Source organism: Myotis nattereri (genome assembly GCF_964212035.1).
Source record: "Myotis nattereri genome assembly, chromosome: 16".
Taxonomy (NCBI): domain Eukaryota; kingdom Metazoa; phylum Chordata; class Mammalia; order Chiroptera; family Vespertilionidae; genus Myotis; species Myotis nattereri.
This window is the reverse complement of record NC_138091.1, coordinates 7,992,097-8,019,964: the sequence shown is the minus strand read 5'-3', so window position 1 is coordinate 8,019,964 and position 27,868 is coordinate 7,992,097. Positions and strand designations below refer to the sequence as shown.

The window sequence follows — 27,868 nt, the reverse complement described above, 5'->3', positions numbered from 1 at the left end:
TGTGGGCAGTGACTTTCATCTCATCTGAAAGGGACTGGACAGTGAGAGTGGGTTGTGGGGAGGATATGGGCCTCAGATCCCTTTGGAAATTGGACTCTAGGAGGGACCTAGGGGAGTAGCAGGGCAGCTTCTGGAACCTCGGGCTGCCTTTGACTACATGGGATCCTGGAGTCTGGGTCACCTCAGCACCTGCACTCACCCTGCGGCCATGCTGCACGCTGGAAGGTGTATGGGCACCTGTGCCTCCTCCAGGGGCATGGAGGTGAGGACCCCATCAGTCAGCTCCTCTCTGTTCTCCTGTGCGGAGCTCAGGACTGGGAACCATAAAGACAGTTCCCAGTCACAAGGAGGAAAGCCTCAGAGCCCTGTTTTGCTGGTTCTCTACCCCTGTAATCCTCCACTGCAGACACACACACACACACACACACACATAGTGTGATCTGCTGAGACCTCCACTGCAGAGGAAAAGGTGTGACAGCCTGAGGGCTAGGATTCCCATTGGCATAGATAAGGGACCCCTCTGGAACCCCATTTCCACCTGCTGGCCCTGTCCTGGGGTCTGATCACAGCAAGACCTCTAGGGGATCCACTGCCCCAAAAGCTGTTCCTGCCCCTGGTTTCTCCCTACAGGTCCCACTTTGCAACACATGAAGGGGAGGGGATGTGGGCTGCACAGGGAGCGGGGTGGGGGGAATGGGGGGGGGTAAATAAGGTGTGAATACCAGGAGGCACAGACAATGGGAGCTGGACAAAGGGTGCCATCCTGTGGGAACTAAAAACCATCCTTCCCCAAGGTGTGCGAAAGCCACTGGCAAGTTTTAAGCAGGAAAGTGCCGTTATGTTCTTGCTTTAGGATGGTCACTGGCCGCAAAAGGTGGAGAACAGATTGGTGTAAAGCAACGCTGAGTGAGTCAGAGAAATCAGTTGGGAGGCTGACCGTAACCCTAGTGAAAGGGCGGGGGCCAAAACGAAGGGAAAGCCAGTGGCCAGAGAGCGATGGACACGTGGGAGAGTTCTTTACGAAATAAGAAACAGGACTGGGCGGTAACCGCAGTGGGAGAAGAGCTGAGGATATTCTCACTCCTGCTTGTGCAGATGGGCGTGTGAAGAGGAGGCAGCTGACACACTGAGCCGGGTGGGGAGGTGAGGAGAGACTAACCACGCTTTGAGGGAACCGCCTCTCCTGATAAAGCTGATGTCACGCTTGCTCACAAGGACATGGTGCTCAGATTTACTGGGACTGTTTGAACACTTTCCACTTCTCTCCCTCACTGGGGCATTTTCAGTGTTACCAGTCGTCTATGGAGGCACGAACATTGGTGTCCCTGTACACCCCACTGTTCCTAAAAGTACACCTTCCGTGTTATTTGAAGGCCAAGGAGTGTGTTGAGGTAAAATATACGGAAAAGGCATAGGCTGCTCGCATACATCTTACGTTACGTTAACGCAGGTGGAACTCCTCGGCGGCCCTGAGCCCCGGACCGTGGTCCCCCCAGCGCCGCGCCGCACAGACTAGGCTCCGAGTCCCTGACGTCAGCGCTCTCCCGGGCGATGCTCCTCACGTGGGTGATGCAGCCCGTACTCTCGCGAGAAGGAGCGAGTCGGCTTCTTCACGTCCGGACCCCAATTCCCACCCCCGGACCCCAATTCCCACCCCCACCCCCCCCCAACCCCACCCCCCGACAGCGCCACGTGTGCTCCCACCTGCTGAGAAACGGAGGTTGGCCGTGCCCGGGGCCTTCTGGGAATCGTAGTTCTGGGCTGGATGAGGCTCGCCAGCCTCGCCCCATCCCCTTCTTACGCATGCGCGGCTCCGGGCTGGCCCCAGAGGTTCGGAGCCTTTGTCAAGCCCGGATGGGAGGTGAGTGGGGTTCGGAGGCCGCTTTTCAGCGCTCGGCTCCGGTGGCGGCCCCCAGGCAGCAGTCTGTGCCGAGCCGGGGCCGGAGCGCGCATTTGTGGAAGGGGCCTCGAGGGCGGACCATGAGCCCATCCCCTCCCGCTCCGGCCGGACTCCCTCCGGCGGCTGCCGCCTCCCGGGGACGCGGGTGCGAGCGCGGTGCTGGCGGGCGCGACGGGCGGGGCGCGGGCCGGCGCGGGCTTCAGAGAGAGCCCGAACCCGGCGCCATCTCCTCCAAGCTGCTCGGTCCCCGCAGGTACAGTGCCGAGCGGCCGGAACAGGCATCCGAGGATCCGTCTCGGGGACCTGGCCCCCCGCGGGATCCAGGTGCCGACATCCCGGGACCGAGGAAGAAGCGGGGCCTGACCTGACCCGGCCTTTCCGCAGCGCCCCGAGGGCCGGCCGGCGGGAGGACGGGGCTTCTCGCGGTGACGTGCCGAGAGGTCCGGATTGAGGAGCGGGGAGGCGGGAGCTCCGAATCTTCGGAACCGGGAGGATTGGGGATCATGGAGGCAGATTGGGCCGAGATGCCCGCGAAGAGAGGTGAGAGTTGCGGGGATGTTGGACTGTGTGTGGAAGGGGCCGTTCCTCCCCGAAAGGAAATGGGCTGCCCCCGGGGAGGTGGCCCTTGGCGGGCGGCTCTGCCAGTCTCCTTTGTCTGGGACGTGGCTGGGCTCCTTGCCTGAGCATGCAGGGCTTGGTGTGGGGGACCCCCTCTCCCCCTGAGCTGGTGCACAGTGGGTCCTGGAAAGCCACCCCAAAATGTTAGCAGCTCAGGCCAGAGCACAGCCTCAGTCACTTTTTCTCCCACGTTCTTTTCACCCAGCTGTCAGGGAGTCTGAGAACGTAGCGTATTTGGCTGGCAGAAAACATCTCCCCACCTCTGTTACTCCCGTGGCACAACAATCCTGTTATGTCAGTGGCGCAGATACTGCTGTTTTGCATCGCAGAGAACAGGCGCAGAGGGCGGTGATTGACTAGTCCGGACTTTCTTGAAGTTTGGTCTGTGACCTCATGTCAGCCTTTTCTAATGGACTCAGTAGAAAATGTTTTCTCCTGACCCATGGCCTGCTCATTAGATTTCTGGAGTGCACCTCAGACCCAACTACTAGTAGCAATTATTAGGAAGGGGAATCTAGTGATCTACATTTACATAAGCTTGCAGGGTGATTTTTGAGAACTGAGCCTATTTTTCTTATATTAATTTAATGTACATTAAGCTTGGAAATAAACTGGCTTATTATTCTCATTTCTAGATTAGAGAGTGCCCCTGCCAGTAGGTGTTATGTCCAAGTGGCAACGTTCCTGGACTTTCTCCATGACCCCAGGGTCAAGGGTTGTCTGGGCTGCCTTCAGGTGCAGTATTTGAGGGAGCATCATTCCTAGAGGGAGGAATTTTTGTCTTGTAAATCTGAAGCACAACATAGATTTAGATCCCACAATTACCGCTTTCTTGCCCGTAGCTACGTCTTTCCAGGATTCTTTCTATTCCCAAGAGAAGAGCACAGAAAAGGGAGAAGTGGCAGCTCTCCGCCTCACAGCCAGATCCCAGGTGAGTCTGTACTGATTATTGAAATTCCACCTTATTTCTCAGAGTACAGGCACACCCTTCTTTTTGATGTCAAGTTTCTTTGTCTACTAGAGCCCATCTGGGGAGCTGAGTTCTAATCTAAGACTACTCGGGTGGCTAATGGACTCAGTAGAAAATGTTTTCTGCTAACCCATGGCATCTTCTCCATCTAGTTATACTTATTGTCAGTCACCAGGCAGGTAAGGAGCATAATTACCCTTCTTTGCCTGTTGTGCTAGTTGCTGAGCTTGGTAACGTAGGAAACTATTTTAATAGAAAATATGGGGCATATCTTAATCTTCAGTTGATTATTCAGGATTCTTTTGTATTTTGGTTGTAATTCCAATTTGGTCCTGGGGGTGTGTCTGTGTAGCATCCACTTACTCTGCCACCATTTTTAATCTTCGGGGTGTATCTTAAAATTTATGTTTCTGCAAGGGAATCAACATACACATGACTGTTATGTAAGAAATTAAGAAAGCACCTTTCTTTAGTGCTGAAGTGAGTTATGAAAATAGTAAGTGCTCAAAAGTTCAGAATAGCACTTGAAAAGGAAAGCCTACGGAAGGCTTAACTTAAAGAGTTAAAATCCAGCCCTCCAAGATGATGAATGCACAAGTTTAGAAAGTGAAACAGTTTTCCAATCTGTCTTAACAAAGGCAAATATTAAGAATTGTTTCATTTAAGTGGTGGTTGGCCTAGCTGATTTGGCTTAATGGGTAGAGTGTTGGCCTGCGGACTGAAAGGTCCCGGGTTCAATTTCGGTCAAGGGCACATGCCAGGTTGTGGGCTCGATCCCAGTAGGGGGTGTGCAAGAGGCAGCTGATTAGTGATTCTCTCTCATCATTGATGTTTCTATCTCTGTCTATGCCTCTCCCTTCCTCTCTGAAATAAAGAGAAAAAAAGAAAAAAAAAATTTAAATCGTGGTTGTACTATATGGGTGATTCGTGTATTGGTCTTTCAACGTTTGGATGTTTGAAATTTTTATTAAAAGAAGTTAGGTAAGAGAAAAGAGCTCTTCATGATGTGTGTGGCCACGATTCCTGAATTAGCCTTTTTCTTTGCTACTGTGATTCCAAGTGTAAAAAGTCCATATTGTGCATTGGTACTGTTTGTAAAAGTGACTTCTTGGGGTCCTTATATACTTCCCTGTCTTCATTGGTTTCTCAACTGCCTTACATTAGTATTGAAGACTATTAGTCAAGAAGCTTTAAGTTGCAGATGATAAAAGCTCAAACTGATGTAAGGGAAAGGTATTTATTGGCTATCATGACTGAAAAATCCAGGTCTAACTAGAAAAAGAGCTCAAGTAATAACATTAGAACCCATTTCCTCCATTTCACTGACTTCTTCTTTTCTCTCTGTGGGTTTTCCTCTCAAGCAAGTGTTCTTCCTCCTGCTGGCCCCTACCACATCTAGGCTTACAGCTTCCCAGGCTGAGGACCCCAGACAAAGGGCAGCTTCCCTCCTATTCATTCCAGCAAAAGTCCAGGGGTTAACTCTTTGACAGCCATTACGCCCATTCTTGGACCAATTTGGGCAGACCTATGGAATATACCTGCACACACACATGGAAGCACACATACCACCATGACTCAGAGATACAATGAATCCTACCTGAACTCACTGGCCAGCATAGTAGCCAAGGAAAATCCAAGTACAAGTGCCAGAGGAACACTTTGACTCAAGACAGTTAGCGCCTCAGATAGATTAAACCTTTTATGGAAATTTTTTAAAACTTTTGTCCTTTTTGCATTGCATTAGATGTGGTGTGATGCTAATATTATAACTATCTTATTAGAATTTGCCTGGACTGTGTTTTGTATTTCCTGTATTCAATTTTTTAAAAGTATTAAAGTTTTAATTCTTGTCTGGTTGTAACCAGGTGAACAGCACAAACATATGTAAATGTAAAAGTAATATTACTTCCTCCTCAAATTCAGTCCCCTTCTTCTCCCTACTGAGGGTAACAGTTTGATTTCCCAGTATATCTCTCCATATGCTCTTGGTGAACTTGCACTCCTATATTCAGACATGTAATGTTTCCTTTGATTTCTCCCACTGCCAGTCCCCAACTTTGGGGTGTTTTTAGGAGGGTTGTTGTATAAACAGGATTTGGCTTTTTTTAAGGGAAATTAATTCACCAGGCCAGTGTGGCTCAGTTAGCTGAGTGTTGTCCCATGCACCAGGAGGTCACTGGTTTGATTCCTGGTCAGGACACATGCCTGAGTTGGGGGCTCAATCCCCAGTAGAAAATGAACAGTAGGCAGCCAATCCATGTTTCTATCTCTCCCTCTCCCTTCTCTCTGAAATCAATAAAAAAAACATTTACTTTTTTTTTAAAAGGGAAATTAACTCATTCGCATTAATATGATCGTATGTTTCGAATTTTCCTTGCCATGTGATTTTTATATTCTATTTACTATGCTTTCCTTGTTTCTTTTGTGTGTGTTTCTGCTTTTTGTGCATTGGTTTGCATTTGTGTCCTGATTTTTTCTTCTAATTGTCTGGAAGTTAATTCTCATTGAGTGTCAATTTAGCTGTGGATATGCAGGCTGTAAGATCTCAGTCATTTTTCCTCAAAATGTCTTGTCTACTTAGTGATTTACATTTTATTTTATTTTCCAAGGATGATTGTTGTATGTTTTTAAGTCTCAGATTATTTCTGTTTTTGGAAACTATTTTGAAATAATTTAAGACTTAAAGAAATGTTAACGGTAGAAAGATTTCTTACCTACTAGGATTAAGGTTAGGATTTACCCTCCATTCATATTCTCCAAAAGATAACACTTTATCTCACTTCATTCTTATTTTCCAAAATCAGGACACTAGCATTGATACAGTACTACAACCTACTGACCTTATTTAGACCTCCCAGCTAACCTATTGTTCTTGTCTCCCCCCCCCCCTTTAATTTCTGCTTTTATCCTGTAATTCTTTCTGTTTCTCTTAGTATGTTGTTCTTTCTCTAACTTGACCTGTATGCTTTGCTCATTTATTTACATTATTTTTTAATGAAATGGAAGTGTTTAAAGCTATGAAATTACCTCTGAGTATAGTTTTAGTGATTTGGCATTGGTTTTGCATTTTATTATTTTGACATTCTGATTTTTTTTTCAGTTATCAGTTTTTGCTCTGTTCTATTTATGCTTGGAATCTATTTAAATTTACTTTGTTACTTTTGAAAATGCTTCATGAATGTTTAAATAGGTGTTTTCTATCCAGTTATAGCATTTGATGATATATATTTATTTCAGTAACCTTGGAATATTATTCACATTCTCTATGGTTTTATTTTAAAAGGCATGTAATGCCTTGGCTGGTATGGCTCAGTTGGTTGGTGTGTCGTCCCATGTACCGGAGGTCACGGGTTCAATTCATGGTCAGGGCACATACCTAGGTTGCAGTCAGGGCATGTATGGGAGGCAAGGAATCGATGTGTCTGTAGCACATCAATGTTTCTCTCTCTCTCTCTCTCTCTCTCTCTCTCTCTCTCTCTCACGCTCTCACTCTCTCGCTCTTGTTCTTTCTTTCCCTCACTCTCTAAAAAGTAAAAATAAACTTCATATTCTCTAAATAAATAAATAGGCATATAATAATACTTATATGTATTTACCTCCTTACAGTTTTGTTGCTGTTTTTTGTCTTATAAAACTTAATTCTATGGTATTTACACATAAACCTCAGTTCTTTCTGGTCCCTTACTCAATCTGTTGCCATCATTTTTCAGTTACTGCTTTTGCTTTAAATTAATTCCATGCTTAATTGGATTTGGTGCTCACTGCCAGTCATTTCATTCCATGACTTATCCACTCACAAGGTCTGTATTTCAACTCATCTTCTGATTGGCTAGATTGATTCTTCAAGTTTTTATTGAGGACGCACGAGGAGAGTTATGCAGACAGGCTTTTTCCTCCTCTATTTTGTTTACTTTGCCAAACTGCATCGTCAACTCATTAGTTCATGGTTTATTTTTAACTCTTTATTTCCCAGAAAAGTGATGTCTCTCAATGGAGAAACTCTCATATTGAACCTAGCAGAGCGCGCCTGGCACATAACTGATACCAGTGGCTTTACATAGAATATTCAGACTCTGAATACTAGTAGAACACTTGTCATTTATCGCTGTCACTTCAGATGGACTCAGTCGCTCTGCTCCAGGGCCACCAGAACTGCGGGGGGCGAGGGATGCTGTCAAGTGAAAGATGGTGAACAGAAGTATGTTTTGTGTCTTAGGCGTCCGTGACGTTCAAGGATGTGGCCATGGACCTTACCCCCGAGGAGTGGGGGAAGCTGGATCCTGCACAGAGGGACGTAATGCTGGAGAACTATAGGAACCTGGTCTCGCTCTGTAAGGACGGCTTCTCATTGTGACTCTGCAGTCTGCTCAGGGACATCATTCTTTATTGACAGTGAAATAGCTTCACAAAGCCTTCGCTTTTCCATTCCGGAGTCATAGAGTCTGAATCCTGTTGGACCCAGAGACAATCTATTCCTGTTCTAGGTTCTTGGTGAACTGCCTATGCTTGTTTTGTATTAGGATTTTTTGGATTCAAGTGACAGAAACCTAATTCACACTAGCTTAGGGGGCAGGGAGTCGTTCTTTTTTTCCATTGATTAAAAAAAAAACACCATATTTATTGTAAGTTAAGTAAATTAATCTATTTTTTTTAAAGAGATAACATTTTCCTGAGCATCTTCTGGAATTGAGTAACTGTTGATCCTGCCTAAATTTTTTTTTTTTTTCAGATGGTTCTGTTTTCGTTTTCCCCTTACCCCTAAGTGCAGTGCTTACCCCTAGAGAGGGCAAATTACTTTTTAAGGTATTTCTCTTCTCTGAAGTTTGTGGCCTTACGAATTTTCAACTAAAAGCCCATATTAACAGCTTGTCGATACTGATATGGGATAAGTACAACCGCACTTTCTAGAAATCTGTCATTTCTAAAGTCTGTCCTCAGCATGTTACCCCCCAGCTGTTGTGGTCTACTTAAAGTTGTGCTTTTCATATGCGCAGCTCAGGACTCGAAAAGATTGGATGGTATTTGTATATAGATTTTGGTGCTCCTCCATAGTTACTTTCTCTATTGGTAGTCCTTTGATAGAACTAAATTGCACTTTCTCAGCAGCAGTAAGACTTTTGCTTTTTACTTGTACTTGATTGCCCCACACCGTGATCTGGAAGTATCCTCAAGGTGAATATGAATACTACAACATAAGTTTGCTTCTGTACTGTAGCCCAAATGTTATTGCTCATCTCTGCCTTCAAAATGTGGCTTTTGAAGTTAAATTGGGTTATTTACCTGTCTTTCTATAAAACAGTTAAATCCATTGGCATATTGATGGGAGGTAGAAAGATGGGGTGTTTTTTATCTGATTAAGCTTGCTCTTACCTAGGCATTGTGAAACTGGATTAAGTGTGGACTTATAAATATTTGTCTTCCTTCAGTCATAATGCTGGGCCTCATACGTATCCCTACCTTTCCTCCAGGGGTAGATACTTCTCCCAGCTGCACTGGGTTTCCGCCACTTTCCTCAGGTAACAGTGCTGGAGCCCATCGCCTGGCGATGAGGCTTCTGTTAATGAGGAGAGGTGGGTTTAGCTAGAGTTTAGGTATTGGATTCCATTCCCCACGTGGGAAAAATCTTGATTCAGGGAATCAAATATATAACCAGGAATTTCTTTCTTTTTTCTTTTTTAAATCCTGTGGCTTGGCTTTGCCCTACTGGCTTTATTCCTAGGGTCTCCCCATGTGGCAAAGATGGCCTTTAGTAGCTCTAGGTTATATTATTCTTCCAATTAGAGAACTAAGGGAAAAAGGTAGTGCTTCTATCCTAGGAGTTTCAGCAAAGAGGGTCACATGTTGGTTAATGAAACAACGACTAGAGCCAGGGAAATAGGTTACTCTGGGCAGTTTGGAGCCTGTGTGTACCTGTGTGCATGTGTGTGCACACACGTGTACAAGTGCATATATGTGTTTGTATGGATGTGGTAAGAACTATGTTACCCCTCCCCAACCTCATGTAATAAAATCCCTAGGAAAGTGGGTTCTAGTAGCTAAAGAAGGAAGAAAGGAAAAGCAGAAGACAAAAATTCTAGTTACCACAGTCACAACGTGTGGTGCTGCCACTGGGGTCCTCTTTTCTCCAGTTCCTTCCCTAAGCTGAGGATTGGTCTGCAGCGTCTCTCTGGAACTTCCTCAGTGAAGAAAGATGAGTTCTCCTCTTTTGACGGGCACGAACACTTGTGTTTTCCAGTGCATAGAAACTCCTTACCAGGCCCAGATTCCTGCAGATATCTTAAGCTTCATGTGGAGGTCCATCTTCCCTCACTCCAGATCTTCCTGTAATTCCCGTCCTCTTTGTAGATCAGGGATTTGGCACTATGCTCTAGGATAGATGTTTGCCCATCACAAGTAGCTATTAGTAAGTCCCATTTCTTTCTTTCTTCCTTTCTTTCTTTTGATCAGGGCTTCCAGTTTCCAAGCCTGAGAACTACAATTTGGAGAATGGAAAGGAAACATTGAATCTTGAGAGAAAAGTTCCCAGAAGCAGCTATTCAGGTGAGTCAAATAGATGGGAGTCCTCAGAAATAATAGCCCCTAAGGACAGTGAAGAATTGGCACTTTTCGGTGCTTAAGAAAGACTATATTAGCAGTGCCTACATGCTTTATCCTATAATATAGGACCTATATAATAAAAGCATAATATGCAAATCGACCAAACGAGGGAACCACCAGTCGGCAGGGGGGCCGGGCCAGCGAGCAGGTGGCACCAGGCCGGCCAAGGCGCATGCCATCGGGCAGAGGGAGGGGATAGCGATGGGGCGGGAAGGTACTGTTGTATGGGCAGCTACATTTTTTTGCCCTAATTATAAAAAATAGTACATAGCATGATCCTTCTGAGGCAGCAGTACCATTTTCCCCATCTTATGGGAGGAAAACTGAAGCAGAGAGAAGTTAAGTAATTGGCTTTGTCACACAGTTATTATAAGTGTCAGAGTCAGGGTTGAGCACAAAATGTGCAAGCCAGAGTCCATGCATGTCATCACTGCATCATCCTGTTTTTTTCAGTGTTAGAGTAGCCTTGCCAGGTTTTAATTTTTAAATCTAAGAACCTGTTCCCAGTATATAGGGTCGGGTCCCTAGGCCTGACCGGCGATCAGGTCCATCTGCAGGGCGACCAGCAGGCAGGGCAATTGGGGGGCAGGGGGGCCCCCAGCTGGCGGTCTGGCACCATCCGCTGGCCCGCCCCACCCCCAATCACCTCCCTTTCGGGAGGCAGTGTGTGTCATAGCCACCAGCCATTCTGCCTTTCAGTCGGTTTGCATATTAGGGTTTTATTATATAGGATATGTATATATATATATATATTTTTTAAATTAATTTCAGAGAGGAAGGGAGAGAGATAGAAACAGCAATGATGAGAGAGAGGCATTGATCAGCTGCCTCCTGCATGCCCTTTACTGGGGATCGAGCCCGCAACCTGGGCATGTGCCCTGACCAGGAATCAAACCTTGACCTCCTGGTTCATAGGTTGAAGCTCAACCACTGAGACACACCAGCCGGGCTATTTTTTAAATATTTTAAATGAATATAGCAATTTAAATATATATAAAAGTCGAGAGAAAAACCAAACACGCTAATATTTTGCTTCATTTTGCCTCTTTTTCTTTTTTTCAGTATAAATAAAAATGTAACTACAGGTCTCTGAAGTTTCACAAGTTGAACACAGCTCCCAAATCAAGAAACAACCTTTCCAGCAGCCCTAGAGACACCCTGTGCCCTCTTTAAGTCACTGCCCTCCTTCCTAGAGTAACCGTATCCTAACTTCTAATACCCGGATTAGTTTTGATTTAGTTTTATACAAACAGAGTCATACTGTATATACTCTTGTGCCTGACTTCCTTCACTAAAGATTACTGTGAGATACATTCATTTTGTAACATTTAGTTATAGTTCATTCTCATTGTTGTACGGTCTTTCATTATGTCAGTATACTAGATTTTTGAGTAGTTCCAGTTTTTAGCTATATGAGTCATGCTGCTTATGTATATTCTCTCTTTTGATGAGCACATGTGTGCATTTCTGTCGGATATATACATTAAGTAGAATTGTTGGGTTGGAGGGTAGATCATGCTCACTTGTGGTAGATATTGTCAAAAGATCCCCAAAGTACACTGCCAGTGTGGCTCGGTCAGTTAGAGCGTTGTCCCGAGCACCAAATGGTCGCAGGTTCAGTCTCAGTCAGGGCACATACCCAGGTTGTGGGCTCAATCAATGCTTCTCTCTCACATCAATGTTTCTCTCTCTCTCTCTCTCTCTCTCTCTCTCTCTCTCTCTCTCTCTCTCCCCCCCTCCCTCCCTCTCCCTCTCCCTCTCCCTCTCCCTCTCCCTCTTCCCCTTCCCCTCCTTCTCGCTTCCTCTCCCTCCCTCACTTACTCCCTTCCTCTCCAAGTCAATAAAAACATATGCTCGGTGAGGATTTAAAAAATAATAAAGAATTTTTTTTAAAAAGGAAAGAAAGAAAATCCAGCCTCACCCCCAATATATAGTAGGAAAAGGGAGGAGGATTTTATGGTCTCTTCCGATACTTGTGGCTGTTCTGATACTACACTAAAACTGAGCAAGTGGTAGTTTCTTAAAGATTAGTTAACAGTGTGGCATCTGAAACTATATCCATGGTTTTTCATACTCTTACATTAAAACCTATTGATATTTTCACCCTAGCTGGGTTGGCTCAGTGGATAGAGCGTCAGCCTGCAGACTGAAGGGTCCCAAGTTCATTTCTCGTCAAGGGCACTTACCCAGGTTGCAGGCTCAATCCCCAGTAGGGGTATGCAGGATGCAGCTAATCAATGATTCTCCCTCATTATTAATGTTTCTATCTCTCCCTTCCTCTCAGAAATCAATATAAAAAAAAACACATTGATTTTTTGGAAAATACTGGTTCACTGAGTTATGGAGATCTTCCAAATATTGGCACATTTCATTATACAATATTTAAAAAATAACAGTCCTGGCCAGGTAGCTCAGTTGGTTACAGCATCATTGGATACACCAAGATTGTGGGCTTGATCCCCAGTCAGGGCACCTACAAGGACTAGCCAATAAGTAAGTGGAACAACAAACTGATGTTTCTGTCTTGCTCTCCCTCTCTCAAATTAATAAAGGTATTTTAGACAGTTTTCGATGTCACCACTGACATTGTCAGAAAAGTCTTCTAAGTATTTGGAAGACCAGCTGTCGGCCCCTGACTAGCCATCAGGCTATCTATCAATGGTAGTTGAATGTTTTTCAAAATTGTAATTTATTCCTGGAAGCTCAAATTTTATCAAACACTGTCAGTTGTTTTTCTTGACATGACAGGCTCACTTCATTCATCTTTAGAAAATATCTGCCAAATATCCAACACGGGTAACATAATTTGTCAGTTGTTCTTTCCAGAAATATGTGGTCCATGAAAAAGATGGCTAGTTCAGCTCACAACTCAAACTATCTCATGAGTGGTTATCTTCAAGACAACCATCATACTGTGACATAACCAGCATTGCTTTATGAATATGTCCTATTTCATCAATCCAGAACGTTAAAAAGGCATGTTCTCAAGGTTTGAAGTTTTTAAAAGTTAATAATGTTTACCGTTGTCCAGCTGGAGTGACTCAGTGTTTGAGAATCATTCTGTGCACCAAAAGGTTGCAGGTTTGATTCCTGCACAGGGTACCTACCTGGGAGGTTGTGGGTTTGATCTCCAGTAAGTTAACCGATTGATCTCTCTCTCTTTCTCTCTCTCTCTCTCTCTCTCTCTCTCTCTCTCTCTCTCTCTCTCTCTCTCTCTCTCTCCCTTTCTCTCTGTAAGCCTGTCCTCAGATGAGGGTTAAAAAATAATAACAATAATACTGTTTACTCAGGCATTTTTTATATATATTTTTTTATTTCAGAAAGGAAGGGGGAGAGAGAGAGAAACATCAGTGATGAGAGAGAATCATTCAATCAGCTTCCCCCTCATCAATGTTCTTTGCTGCTCTCCAAGGAACACTGGTGGGGCCGCCCATCCTCTGTGATGGGCACGCAAGCTCTTGCCACGTCACAGGCTATTTCCACTGGAACACAGCCATGCCCACATATTATACACTGTCCGTGGCTGCTTTTGTAGCACCATCTGGTACTTTACAGACAAAGCTTTGGGCCCTGGTGTACGGAATAAAGTCAGCGTTCCCTGGCACAGCCAGCAGGACTGTACGACCAGGCCTCCACCAGTCCTCCCTGCCTTGTCTCGGTGTGCGTTCTCTGCAGCCCCCTAAAGGGATGGTCCTCTGACCAGCTCATCTCATGACTCTCTGTTGCTACTCTTGCCTGGAGCTCTCTTCTGAGCTCCCCAGCTCCCAGCTAACACCAACCAGTCATCCAAAAGGTTGCACTGAAATGTTACCGGTTCTATTCCTGCTCAGGGTGTGTGTGGGAGGCAACTGATGGATATTTCTCACATCGATGGCTCTCTTCTCTCCTCTTCTCTCTCCTCTCCTCTCCTCTCCTCTCCTCTCCTCTTCTCTTCTCTTCTCTTCTCTTCTCTTCTCTTCTCTTCTCTTCTCTTCTCTTCTCTTCTCTTCTCTTCTCTCTCCCCCTTCCACACTCTCTGAAAAACAAATTAATAAAAACGTGGGTTTTTTTTAATTCAGCTCAAGACAGGACTCTTCAGTGACGCCATCTCTGCACCTCGCCAGCCCTCCTGAAGCTCCCTCCCCGTGAGCTCGAGGCATCTATTGTTGTGCCTCCTGAGCTCTTGCAAACATTTCCCACAACTTCTGCTGGTGTCTGCTTCTTCGCCTCCAGACTACAAGTCCCTGGAGAGTAAATGTGTGTTTTAATCACTTTTATATTCCCAGAGCTTGGGTTTTTACCTGGAAGACAGTAGATATTTAATACATGTTGAATGAATGACTAATTGAATGAATGAATGCAGAACCAGCTCGTAACTTCCCATATTTTCCCTGCTCCCCATATGCACTCATGGTCTGGCCTCATGGCCCAATCCCACCTCACAGAGCCTGAGCCTGTCTTGTCCTAGCCATGCCCTTCCAGAATCCAGACCTTCTCCTCCAGAGGCAGCCCTGCTGCTCCTGCCCACACTCATGTCCTTCACATGCAGGTCAGTGTGGCTGTCAGCGACCCCCTGGTTCTGTCCTGCTGCCTGACGGACTGGGTCCTGTGAGCACCTCTTGCCTGACAGGCGTTTGCAGGTGTCACAGCTGAGTCCTGTGCCAGAATCCGGGCTCCGGCATTTTCTATGTCTGTCACCCTTGGGGAACTCAGCTCCTGGACTCCACTTTCCTCATCACTGAAATGGAAGTGATTAAATGTGCTTCACTGGCTGATATGATGATGATATAATATGTAAAAACAACCAGCATCAACCTGGGACATAGATGCACATTTGTTCATTGAAACATTTATTTACTGATTGTTCATTAGATGACAGGGAGTGAACAAGAGACAAAACTGACACCAAGTTCCTGCCCTCATGGGGCTGGTTTTCTGGTCAGGCAGAGAGACAATAACAAGAGATGTATAAAGCTTAGACGGTGCAAAGAGCTTGGAGACTGAGAAAGCAGGGAAAGGGGAGGCATTGCACTGTCATTAGACAGTTATTTTTTAACGGTTTTCCATCAGAAAGTCTCATAAATCTTAGGAGTCCGCATGTAATGCTTTAGAATGTTAGCCAGTGGGGTAAGCATTTGATAAAAATACTAGTTGGGTGAATCAAGAAAAGAATGAGAGGAGGAGGAAGTGTGCCCCTCATCATTCCTCAGCAAATGCTTTTTAATATTTCTAACACCAGCCAGGAGGGCCTTCTGCGCTCAGGGACAAAGCTGTAGGTGGTAGGAGTAGTTATGTGAGAGGGATCAGCAAGGGAGAATCTGAATTTGGAGAAAACAAGTCAGAAGTTTCACCCAAACATCTGGGCTGATCCGGTGATAGGGGATCAGAGACCGGAGAAGGACTCAATGAGATGGCATTTCATGGGAAAATTTGGAGACTAAACCCAAGGTCCTTCAGAGAGGAGATGGGGCCTTTGCTCATCGTCATTCCACACCACAATCACAGGGAGAATTCTGGATAAGGAGGTGGTGATGGAGGGAGAGGTGAGGAGGGACCTACGTTGGGCTTCCAGGCATTTCTCCTTTCAGTCTTTTTTAAAAAAATACATTTTATTGATTTTTTACAGAGAGGAAGGGAGAGGAATAGAGAGTCAGAAACATCAATGGGAAACACCAATCAGCTGCCTCCTGCACACCCCCCACTGAGGATGTGCCCGCAACCAAGGTACATGCCCTTGACTGGAATCGAACCTGGGACCCTGCAGTCCTCAGGCCGACAGTCTATCCACTGAACCAAACCAGTCAGGGCCAGTCTATTCTTTCTATCTCCACACACAAGCCCTTCTTCACAGCACTCTGACTCTGCTTAGCCCATCCCTTACCTGTCAGTCCAGCATGTGAATTTCAGGGCCCAGAACTCTCTGACTTTTCCTTCCCCTCCATTGACTCACAAAGCAGTTACTTCTGAGGGAGGCCCAGACCTCCCAGGATTCACAAACGGCAGGAGAGAAAAGGCACAGACAAGAGTCAGTAGGACATGACATGTTGAGGCAGTTCCACCAAATGGAAAGAAACAAATAGATGCAAGGTCAAGTCCCAACTCGAAGAGCAACTCTATTGTTAGGGTCGCCAAAGGAGGAACACAGGAGGCCAAAAGGGGTAAAGAATTACAAGTTGAGCCCTGACTGGTTTGGCTCAGTGGATAGAGCGTCGGCCTGTGGACTAAAGGGTCTCAGGTTCGATTCCGGTCAAGGGCATGTACTTTGGTTGTGGGCACAACCCCAGGAGAGAGTGTGCTGGAGGCAGCTGATCGATGTTTCTCTCTCATCGGTTTCTAGCTCTCTATCTCCCTTCCTCTCTGTAAAAAATCAATAAAATATATTTTTTAAAAAAGAATTACAAGTTGATTGTGACATCTGCTAGCAGCAGGACTGAGACCTCAGTGGCATCAGTGGGGAAGAGTAGGGGGCGCAGGATATTGATGTCTCTTGTAAGGGTCAGTCAGAGTAACCGGTGGGGCAGGTGCAGGTGGTCACTGGAAACTGGGTGAGGCGGTTTCCTGGAAGCCAAAGGCTGTGAATCATGAGACCTACATTGAGAATTAACAGGACAGTGCGGGCGGGGGCAGGACCCCAAGAAAAGCATAATGGAGAGCCAGAATGTGCCGAACATCTATGACCTTGTAAGTCAGTTTTCCAATAGGTATTATTAAAGGATTTTTTTAAGTTAAGCTCATGACTCCTATAAACGTACAGTGACTCTATCTCAAAGATTTTATTTAAGTCATTAATGAATGGGGGAACCATAAGATATGGCAACCAGTTGAGAGGAGAATTCAAAGAAGACATCTGTAGGTGATCAGAATTCTGAAATAAAATTACCAACATCTGCAACACCGGTCAGTCACCACCGGAAATAACCAGCGGCACCTCCACCACAACCATCTCCGTTTCTGAGAATGAGAGTCCTTTGCATCGCTTCAGTTTCCCAGGACCCCCAGAGTGGTAGCTAGGTCCAAGGTGACATGCCCGGCCCCCACACAGTCAGATAACCTGGGGCGCTGCTCAAGAAAACACCCAACAGCTACGTTTCGGTTGTAGTTGGGTCCCCTCCCCATTTCAAAGCCGTCCACAAATTTTCTTAACAGAAATCGGGGGATACTGTCTGAAGTAATATGTTTAGAACACCCAGCAGAGTTCTTGGCACAGACGGGCGCTCAATATGTGGAAATGTCCTCCCCTGTCCTTCAGTCAGATCGGAGCACAGGGAGAGATGTTCAGAAATGCAAACACTGCGGAGAAATGCGTCCCAGGGGCCCCAGGGGCCGGAGGTGAGAATCCTCACACTGGGCTGGGAAAGTCCAAATTCTTTCCCCAGCGGCACCGGTTCGGGAGGAAGTCACGGAGCGCCATCCCCACACCGCCTTTCCCTGTCATCACGGCACCTGCCCTATGGCCACGTCTGTCTCGCACGTTACACCTCAGCGAGGTGGGCTGTCCGTGCTGCGCTCATTCCCTTTTCACAGCGGAGGACAGTGGTTCAGATTAAATCACTGGACTAAAGTCACGTGGCTGGTAAGTGGCGGAGCCAGGATTGAACAGACTCACGTTTCAGAAGACTTCGAGGAAAGGTTTACATCAAAGACCCCTCCCCGGTCCTCAAGGCTGAGTGAATTGCTCTCTGTGCGTCTGGAAGCCTGTGAATCCAACACAGCTTTCCTTGGACAGACAGGCTTAAGTCAGTCATACCTTTCGTATTGCAGATTATTAATCTATTACAGTGACTTCATCAGCCTGTGAAATAACTGTCCCTATGATGTAAATCTACTAGCTCCCTCGCCAAACCGCACCCACCAGCATTTTGTGAAGGCTGGGCCAGGGCTCCGTGGGCCCAGGTTACACAGGGGCAGTTCTAGGGGACTTTGGGGGAGCTGTTTGCTGGATGCTGGAGGAACAGGCTCCTGCCCTTCAGACAGAACCCGTCCCAGGCAAAGGGCAAGGCTGGAGGGACAGTTGCCTGCAGTGACTGAGCCCCACACCCTGCCCCATGCAAGACTCTCAGAATCCTCCTCCAGGCCCCCAGCTGTGACCTCCTGACCACCCATTGGAGCACAGCGTCTAGACCAGTGATGGCGAGCCTTTTGAGCTCGGCGTGTCAGCATTTTGAAAAACCCTAACTTAACTCTGGTGCTGTGTCACATATAGAATTTTTTTGATATTTGTAACCATAGTAAAACAAAGATTTACATTTTTGATATTTATTTTATATATTTAAGTGCCATTTAATAAAGAAAAATCAACCAAAAAAAAATGAGTTCGCGTGTCAGAGGTTCGCCATCACTGATAGACCCAGAATTCCCCCCAACAATCGCCTCCTCACCTGCATCTGCTCCACCTCTCTCCTCCCTTCAGCCACAGCCTGCTGACGCGTGAGTCAGATGATGCCACTTCTCAGCTCAGAAACAGCAGTGGCTCTCTGCTGCAGATGGCCTTTCGGGAACAGATTGCACAAGGCAATTTAGCGTTCAGGATGTGCACAAGAAAGTGCATTTTCAGGGACTGACATCTGTGGTGAAGGAAGGAAGGAAGGAAGCAAGATTGAGCAGAGAGAGAAGTTACACGGCGATTCAAGTTCCACCAATGACAGCTTCAGTCACCCCTGGAGGATTCTGGTCAACGCCATTCAGGGAGGTTCACATTTCTGTCTCCAGCCACCTCGCCTCCACAATTACAGGAAAGGAAGACACAGACACAGGGTTTCCCTCCCCTGTCCCCTGCCTTCTCATTATCCCAGGGACGAGTCACTCTGAAGACAGGGCAATGTGGCTGTTGTCTCATAAATTCTCTGATTTCATGTCTCCATGTCGATTAAATATTTCTGTATTCCTACCCCAGGGCTTGAGGAGTAATACTAGCTTAATGTATTAAGAGGAAAGTAATTCAATGTTTGTTCTAGGGTAATTGTAGATAATTGCATGACAATTGAGCTGGTGATATAATTAGTGGATCTTAATTGGAGGCCCCTTTATGATCAATGTTTAATTTACTAACAACTGTTTTGGCTTAAGGGCAAATAAAATGCTCATCATTGGCCTTGCACACCCTTTACTTGCTGAACCAGCTCCCTTCCTGGCGGGCTGCAGTGAAATGATACTGTCTGCAGGCTGTGTGACCTCTAGGAAGTGTTGTATCCTCTCTGGAACTTAGTTTTATTGTCTGTAAAATGGGAGCATTGAAAAGAATAGTACTAAGAGCTAACATGTTGAGTATCTACTATGAGCAGGATACTCACAAGCACATGTGTGTAACTCATTGTAAGTGACTAATTCATTATGTGTTCTAAGCAAACGGAGGTAACTTACATGGGGGTAACTCATTTAGCCCCAATAACAGCCCTATAGTTAGGTGTTGTTTTTATCACCTCCATTTGTGGAAGAGGAAACAGACACAGAGGAACTTGTCCAAGAAATAGAGGAAAAGGGATTTGGCTCCAGAGCCCATCCTGTCATTAGGTAAGGCCTACGCCAGGCATGTCAAACTTGCGGCCTGTGGGCTGCATGCCTCGTTTATTTGGCCCAGGTTAGCCTTCGAGTTGGACACGCTTGGCCCACGCTGTCTCATTGTAATCCTTAGTTTCTCTTCTAGCACAAAGGATCTACATGCTCCAGTCCTCTGGACACACAAATCTTTCCACCCAGTATTATTATTATTATTAATTTTTTAATGTTTTTATTGATTTTTAGAGAGAGAGGAAGAGAGAGGGAGAGAAAGATAAAAACATCAATGAGAGAGAAATATGGATTGGCTGCCTCCTGCACAGCCCCCACTGGGGATGGAGCCCGAAACCCAGGCAAGTGCCCAGACTAGGAATTGAACCAGTGACCTCTTGGTGCATGGATCGCTGCTCAACCACTGAGCCACACCAGCCAGGCCCATTGTTCTTTATCCATCCTTGATTTAGAGTTTTTCATATAGCTGAGTTCTTGGCTTTGACCTTTTCTGATTTGTTGCCAGTAATGTCCTGCTTCTGCAGCTCCCATAGCCCCCTGTATGAGTGAGGACGGGCTAGGGTATCCTGTGGTAACAGCCCCCAACTCTAAATGGCTTATAACAATGGAGTTTCCTTTCTCACTCGTGTTCCATGTCCAGTGAGGATTCTGTTTTCTGGGCTTCTCACTGTCAGCTTGTGGATCTGCCCCATGCTGTCTTCACTCCAGGACCAGGGCTGAGAGAGAAGCCCAACATTATCAGACTCATAAAGGGAAAAAGAAATGGCAGAGCCACAGCTGGCTTTTAAACCTTCTGCTTAGAATACCACATGAGACAGGTTCACAGTTCTTGGTTAAAGTGAGTCACATTGCAACCCAGAGCTCAAAGGAGTGGAGATTTTTATTCTTCTGCAAGCAGGGACACACAAAGCCACATAACCGAGTCTGTCAATAGGGTGGGGGACACATCGTTTTCCCACTGGGAGAGGCAGCAAATACACTGAACGATAACAGACTCGACCACACATCCCTCCACTCTGTATCCTTGCTTTCTGACTTGAGCTACGTCGTCATCCCCCTGCCCCTGGGCTCCTGAGCACTGCTCCTGGGCATGAGATTCCTTCCTTCCTCTTGGAATGCTCTCTGGAAGGGCTCGGGGAATAGCCCATGATAAACACCTGAAGTCTAAATACAGAGCAACATGTTTTTTACAGTGCCCAGTGCTGGGGAAGGAAAACACTTTCCCTCAAAGTTCTTTTGGCTGGACTAGTCATCACATTGACCTGTGGCAGATTCACAGGAGAAAATGAACAAACTTAATCACATATGTACATCCAGGGGATTCTTAAGACTATGGGAGTCCAGGGCAAATTGGCTGATGTGCCAACTTGAGCTAAAGAGAAAGCAGGGTAGTTTGGGACTTCAAATGGCAGGAAGGCAATTCACATGGAGATAGGAAGCAAATGTTTCCTTAACAAACATTGGTAAACATTTGCAGGGCCATCCTTTTTTTTTTGTAATCCTCACCAGAGAATATTTTTCCATTGTTTTTTTGTTTTGTTTTGTTTGAGAGAGAGAGAGAGAGAGAGAGAGAGAGAGAGAGAGAGAGAGAGAGAGAGAAACATCAATGTGAGAGAGACACCCTGATTGGTTTGATTCCTGCACACGCCCCAGTGGGGGTCATGCTCTAACAACTGAGCACATCGGCCAGGGCTGCAGGGCCATCTTTTTCAATGGGACACAGAAAGGACTTTCGTCTAGTGGGCCTTGATGGTTCCTCTCTGTCTGTAACCATTATAGTCATCTGTGCTGATAGCTCCCTTCCTGGAGCAGGTCCTCTGTCTAAATTCCTTAGGTCAGTTAGGGGGAAGGACAAAGGTTCTTCCTAAGTCTTTTGTTTCTTAAAAAATAATGAGTTTGAAATAATCAGTTCTCCTAAAAAGCATATTTAAGAGGTAGCAAAATCTGCCGCTCTCACCAGCATCTTCCTACAAGATACCTCCCTCTCCTTCGCTCCTGGACTGCTTCCTTTTATGCCTCTTCCCTGCCCCCAAATTGCTGGCCACATGTTGCCAGGGCCCTGCATAATTGAAGCTGGCTAATCCCATCAGTTCTTTCTTCCTCTTGTAAGAGTCACAGTGGTTCTCACCATCCCCTTGGGAGCAGAGATTTGAGAGGGGATCACCTGTCAGAATAATAAACCTCTCCCTTGATGATAATGATGATCTCTCACAGTATAATAAGCTTGATCAACAGCAATGTATGTCTCACCTCCACCTCACTTCCTGCTAACCAGAGTAAAGGTGGGAAGGAATCCTGTATAATAAAAGGCTAATATGCAAATAGACCGAACAGCAGAACAAACGAACAACTGGTTGCTATGATGCGTGCTGACCACCAGGGGGCATGCGCAGAACATGGCGGCCATTGGCCACAGCGGGATGGTAGAGCAGGTGAGTGGGGCGCCAGACCAAGGTGGGGCGCCGGTTGCTGTCATCGAGGCGAGCCTCTGGTGGTTACTGAAAATTCTTTGCTCCTGCGCACCGCAGTCCTGCCCGGCACTCGCACCTGCTGCTGGCGCTAGCCCCACTTGCACCCACAGCTGACACCAGAGCCGCCACTCACACCCACTGCTGGTGCTCAGCACCAGTCCCAATTGCTTGGCGCTGTCAGCAGGTGCAAGCGGCGACTACCAGCCCCGATTGCCCCTGAGGGCTTCTCCACCTCCCCCTGCTCTTGAGGGGCGATCGGGGCAGCAGCTGCCACTCACACCCGCTGCTGGCACCAGCCCCGCTTACACCTGCAGCTGGTACCAGAGCCACCGCTCACACCTGCTGCCGGTGCCTGGCTCTGGTTCCATCAGTGCGTAGGAGCGGCGGCAGCAGGAGCGGGGTTGCTGGAAGATGGAGGACCAGGGGTCACGGCAGGAGGAGCTGGGCAGGGGCACCGAGGATGGGCCAACACCCACCTCTGTACCCACTGCAGCCTCATGGTCCACGGTTCCTTTCAAGGTGCACGAATTAGTGCACTGGGCCCCTAGTAAGGCATAAAGATGACAAAGGGGTTAGAGACCCCTCAGCTATTTTCTCAGTCCTAACCCCAGTCAGAAATCGTCCTGTTCCTTCTCTCTTCTTAGTTTCTTTCTCTTCCATTCAGTGTTACCTTCCTTCATTTTGACCTCTTCATATTCAACCCTCATTCTCCCAGTTTCCTTTGTTCCATCCCCTATAATTCCCTTTAATCTCAATTTTTAATCTTTCATCTCCTGGTGCCCTGTCCCTATGGCTCTGGAAGGCAGAATAGCAGGGGGCAGGGGGCTTCATTTCTTGCCCCAGCTTAGCCACTGACTTGCAGAGTGATGCTGACAAACACCCTGGGGAAATGTTAGTCTGCCTTGCACCCAGCCTGGCATGTAGCAGGTACTTGGCCATTATTTCTAAGGTAAATGGATACCTGAGTGAATGGACAGATGCAGCTTCTCTAAAAGGCGCTCCAAGGACCCTCTCAGCTCTGAAATCTCGTGATCCTGTGTGATTCTATAAAATCCCCACTTCCCCAGCGCCCCTGGGGACTGACAAGGCAAAGATACCAACTCACATAGCAGTAAATGTCCAAGTGATTTTTTTTTTTTTTTTTTTTTTTTTACCAAACCTCTTATTTTTTTTTTTTTTATTTGTCCAAGTGATTTTTATAGCTAATTGACAAACTAAATGTAGGTAAACCACTAGGACCAGATGGCACTCACCCAAGAACAGAGAAGGAACTCAGGGGTGAAAATTGGGGAATTGTTGGCCAAAACGTGTAAGTGCTCATTACAAAGGGGTGCAGTACCAGAGAGGGTGGCTGTGCCTCCACAGAGGACCCTGGGAACTGTTGAACAGTGGGACTGGCTGTCAAACGAGGTAGGTCAGTGATGGCGAACCTTTTGAGCTTGGCGTGCCAGCATTTTGAAAAACTCTAACTTAACTCTGGTGCTGTGTCACATATAGAAATTTTTTTATATATTTGCAACCATAGTAAAACAAATATTTATATTTTTGATATTTATTTTATATATTTAAATGCCATTTAACAAAGAAAAATCAACCAAAAAAATGAGTTCGTGTGTCACCTCTGACACGCGTGTCATAGGTTCGTCATCACTGATCTAGGGCTATGTGTGTGTGTGGGGGGGGGGGGGCATTAGGAGGGTAATTTGCATGCAGAATCATAGCTGCAAGGGAACCCGGGAAAAGTAGTTTTAAGCTTTTAAGCCTTCCCAGTAAAGGAAAATACTAGAAGTTGAGGATGAATTCTGAGGACTAATTATCTGTACATACCACAGTTTGTAAAAGAGGAGGAGATATTCCAAAAGGTATTTTTAAAGGATGGGGTTACAATAGGGTATCATAGGCTGGTTGTTTGTGTTCAAAATTCATATGTTAAAATCTAACCCCCAATGTGATGGTATTTGGAGGTGAGGCCTTTGGGGGGTGGGGCCTTTGGTGGACCATTCATGGATGGGATTAGTGCCTTCATAAAAGAAACCCTAGAGACACCCCCCCTCTCCCATCCCTTCCGCCATAGGAGGCGACAGCAAGAAGACAGCTGACAAGAAAGTGGAGTCTCACCGGACACCAGTCTTGGACTTCCTAACCTCCAGAACACTAAGAAATAAATGTTTGTTGTTTATAAGCCACCCAGTCTATGATATTTTTGTTATTGCAATTCTGAGGGATTAAGACACATAGGTTTGAAGAATCATGGCTCCTTGGCAAGACTAAAATATGGGCTCAGGCACCTGCTGCTTTCTCTGCCTCTCTTCTCTCCTCCCCTCTCTCTTTGGAAACATTGAGGTTAGACCTAGTCCCGGTGGGAAGTGGAGGAAGGAGAGGGGATGGATTTCTTGTGAACAGGACACCTATTACTCGTACCTGAGAGGGAGGTGGGCAGAGAAGAGCTGATAGGACTAGGGAGCTGGAGAACATCTGCATGGTGGTAGCGACAAGGCCAGGGCCCCCTTTCTCTGCATCCCCTTTCTCACAAGCCTCAAGAAATCCTTCTCTCATCTTCCCTTCCCACTACATGCCCACCACAAAGCTTCTCTTCAGGGATGCTGGCATTGCAGGAAGGCCCTATCATCAGAATGAGTTTCTGTGGAAGGTCCCAGGACCACTGCCAGCTGCCCCCTGGGCAAAGGACTTTTCCCGGGGCCACCTTTGTTGGTGGAGAAAATAGCACCAGTTGTTACCTGAGATTGGACCTCAGTTCAGCACCACTGGCACTTGAGTTCTTGCTAGAAAGGATTCAGATCCAAGACTCAAACTATAAGAGAAAGTTTAGACAGTCACAGAGGTAGAAGACTTGAGACAAAGGATAACTGCACCCAGGAACCAATTACAGAGGCAAAGGAAGGGCCCTGGGAGCTCAGGAAGAAGAGAGAGGCAAGGAGCCTGTGCCTGGCTGGAGGAGTCAGGGAGGCACAGACTAATGTTGTGGCCCCATCTCATGACAAAGAAACAGAATTTCTGAAGGATGAGGCCCAGAAATCAGGATTTTAAAAAGATTCCCAGGTGATTCTAATGTGCAGCCAAGGTTGAGAACCACTAGGTTAAGGCTTAGGGAGTGGTTGAGCAAGGGCTTGTATGGGAGTCCTATGAGGCTATTCTCTGACCCCTTGCTCCCCCTCTAAGGGGCTCTACCACATGGTTAGTAACATGCCAGAGAGGAAAGGTCCTGGGAGGGTCTGACTGCATGACCAGAAATATGCTAGGGGAGGAAAGATTACCCTGCGTGTGAGGCCCTTGTTTTCCTAGTTTTTCCCTTTGCTAGGCGCCCGGAGCTTTTTGCCCTGGTGGCCTTCTGTACTTGGCCCATTGTCCTTGCTCGGCTCATGCCTGTCTACCTGCCTACCACAGCTGGAAGAGGGCTGGGCTCAGTATCTTCCTGGGCATGTCTCCTCGCCCTGGCATTCTGTGCTGGCTGAATGCCATTTCTGGAAACCCTCATCTGTCCTTCCAATGAGAATAGCTCCTGTATGCTCTACAGCAGTGGTCCTCACACCTGAGCAGATGCCAGCGCTCCTGGAGGGCTTGTGTAAATAGAGCTGCTGCCTCTGAGGAGGGGCCTGTGAATCTGCATTCCTAAAAGGCTCCCTGGGGATGAAGATGCTGTTGGGTACAAAAGCTGTGACCTTGTCATTCAAAGTGATGTTCCCAGGACCAGCATGAAAATCACCTGGAGACATTTGGAAATGCCCACTCCAACCTGAACCTATTGAATTAGAATCTACATTTTAACAAGGTCCCCGGGTATGTGTGTGCACAGGGACATGTGACACGCACTAGTTTAGAGACATGCTCTTGAGCGCCCAGGTGAGCACGGAGCTTGGAGCAGGTGGAGAGGAATGACTGTCCCCATCTTGCCAGGCACATTGACGAAAAACTAGTGTCTTCAAAACAGCCTCTACCCCTCCCTGCTCACACACCCACACCCCCTACAACCACCATCAAGGAGAATTATCTAATTACCCATCTCTGCCACTACTCCAGCCTGGGGCAGGGTATTTTCCAGGGGATTTTGCTAGGGGAGAAAACTCCACCCACTTACTCTTAGCAACTCTCTCCCTCAACAGATACTTACCTGCCAGGGCTGCCCCAGTCCCATAGTTGCTTGTCAGTCTCTTCTCTGGGACAGAGGCAATTGGCCATATTACGTCCCTTGGGCTCCTGGGGGCTAGCTGAGCCCCAACAACCCCAATCCACTTCCTTCACCAGCATGGGAGGGAGTCGGTTTCCCCGCACGTTCAGGGCACTCCCTTTTCCAATGTTCTTCCTTTCTGCAAAATGCACATTGATTTTTCCCAAGCCTGGGTTGGACTCCTTTTCTCCCACGAGGCTTTTCTTTGCCCTTATTGTCTCTGCGGCCCCTTGGGCCTCCCTCCTCACTCATGGCCAGGAGGACCTTGGCCATTTGGGTGTTTAAACCTGCTGTCGGGTCCTCCCGATTGTCAAAAACCTTCTGGGCCACCTCAACCAATTTAGAGATTGATTTCTCCTCAAAGCCTTCTAATTTCTGTCATTTTTTCCTAATATTTGGGGCCAACTGGGAAACAAATGCAACATTGACAGCCCTCCGACTTTCCGGGGCATCAGGGTTAGGCCCCTGGACTGTCTCTGTCACCTTAGAGAGGTTTGTGGGTCTCCAAGCAGCAGCTCAGATGCCCCCTAATAGAGTCTGGCAATACCGATTGAGAGCCCCCTTTCCCCTTTCACTATAGGGGTTCCAGTTGGGTTGCTTGGCGGGAAACACAGCCTTTAATCTGTCTTTTATTTGTTCTTTCAGAACGGACTAAAGGAGCTTTATTTCCCTACAGGGTCTTATATGTCACAGGGCCTCATAGGGTCTGTAATTCCTGTAACAGAGGGCTAGTATTTACCACTTTATTAACCCCCTCTGTTCTAGACAGGCCTTCCCCAGTTTCCTACAGTTGAGGTTTTGTGCCACCCCTGACATGGGCATGGTCGCACAGACCTGTAAGACAGTATACAGGTTGCTAACTGTCAACTCGCTCTCAATAGAGACCAAAATTTAATGGGTATTCTTCTTTGCCCACCTGGGCAACTGCCCTCTCAGCAGCTAGACACCCTTTACTTTTTGGGTTCACCCTACATAGCCTTCTTCCAGGACAGTTTACACATAGGCCAGTTCTTCTAGCCACAAATACAGTTTGTCCAATTTCCTTAAAATGTATTCTGGCACAGGAGAAAGTTGTTTTGCTGTACATAGGTAGTGTAACCCCTATGCAACTGGGCTCGGACCTCTGCCTAGCAAATTGCAGTCTATAAGTTCAATATGCAGCCTCTGGTCCTCCTAACTAACCCAACGAGGTTTCGGCTAGTCTCTGAGTCAGACTCCTCCTCTCTTGGAGAATTTCAAAGTCCTGATGGCTCCCAGGTCCAGGGAGAGTGCCCTTTTTTTTTTTTTTTTAACTCTGTTTATTAGTTATAGGGCCCCGCTTTCCTTGTCTTCCCACCAGTCCCCTTTATGGCAGAGCAGCGACCAGGCCTCTTTGAAGGGAGTGCACTGGAAGGGGATATCAGCCCCTCCTCTTCCAGCAGCAACAGGTACTAAATCCTTTCAGTACATTTGCAAGCAGGGAGCTTTTACTAGCTCTCTCTGCAGCTTTCATAGATCTCAGGCTTGCTACTCTATTTCTGGGGCTGTAGGAAGGCTAGTACCAGTCACTGGCTTCTGGCTTAACTGCTGTAGCCTGCAAGCCAAAGGCCTAAGTACTTTCTCACTGCTGCTGCTGCTGCTTCTTTTTTTAGGGCCACTGC

At 46.8% G+C, this 27,868-nt stretch overlaps 1 protein-coding gene and 1 pseudogene across 3 annotated transcripts in view; both read left to right on the top strand.

Annotated features, from left to right (window-relative positions):
* The window catches only part of LOC308532622 (phosphofurin acidic cluster sorting protein 2-like), a 305,811-nt pseudogene that overhangs the window by 269,079 nt on the left and 8,864 nt on the right, over positions 1 to 27,868 (top strand). The window lies entirely within an intron of this gene.
* LOC308532914 (zinc finger protein 286A-like) lies at positions 1,581 to 14,337 on the top strand. 2 transcript variants are annotated; one of them, XM_081110596.1, is made up of 6 exons: positions 1,581 to 1,861; positions 2,154 to 2,440; positions 3,361 to 3,449; positions 7,705 to 7,819; positions 9,936 to 10,028; positions 14,144 to 14,337. In XM_081110596.1, the coding sequence occupies exons 2-6, from the start codon at positions 2,404 to 2,406 to the stop codon at positions 14,164 to 14,166; spliced, it is 357 nt and encodes a 118-aa protein (XP_080966722.1). In that variant the 5' UTR covers positions 1,581 to 1,861; positions 2,154 to 2,403; the 3' UTR covers positions 14,167 to 14,337. The 2 variants fall into 2 exon arrangements, with proteins under 2 accessions (XP_080966722.1, XP_080966723.1); XM_081110597.1 differs by lacking the exon at positions 14,144 to 14,337 and adding an exon at positions 11,148 to 11,539.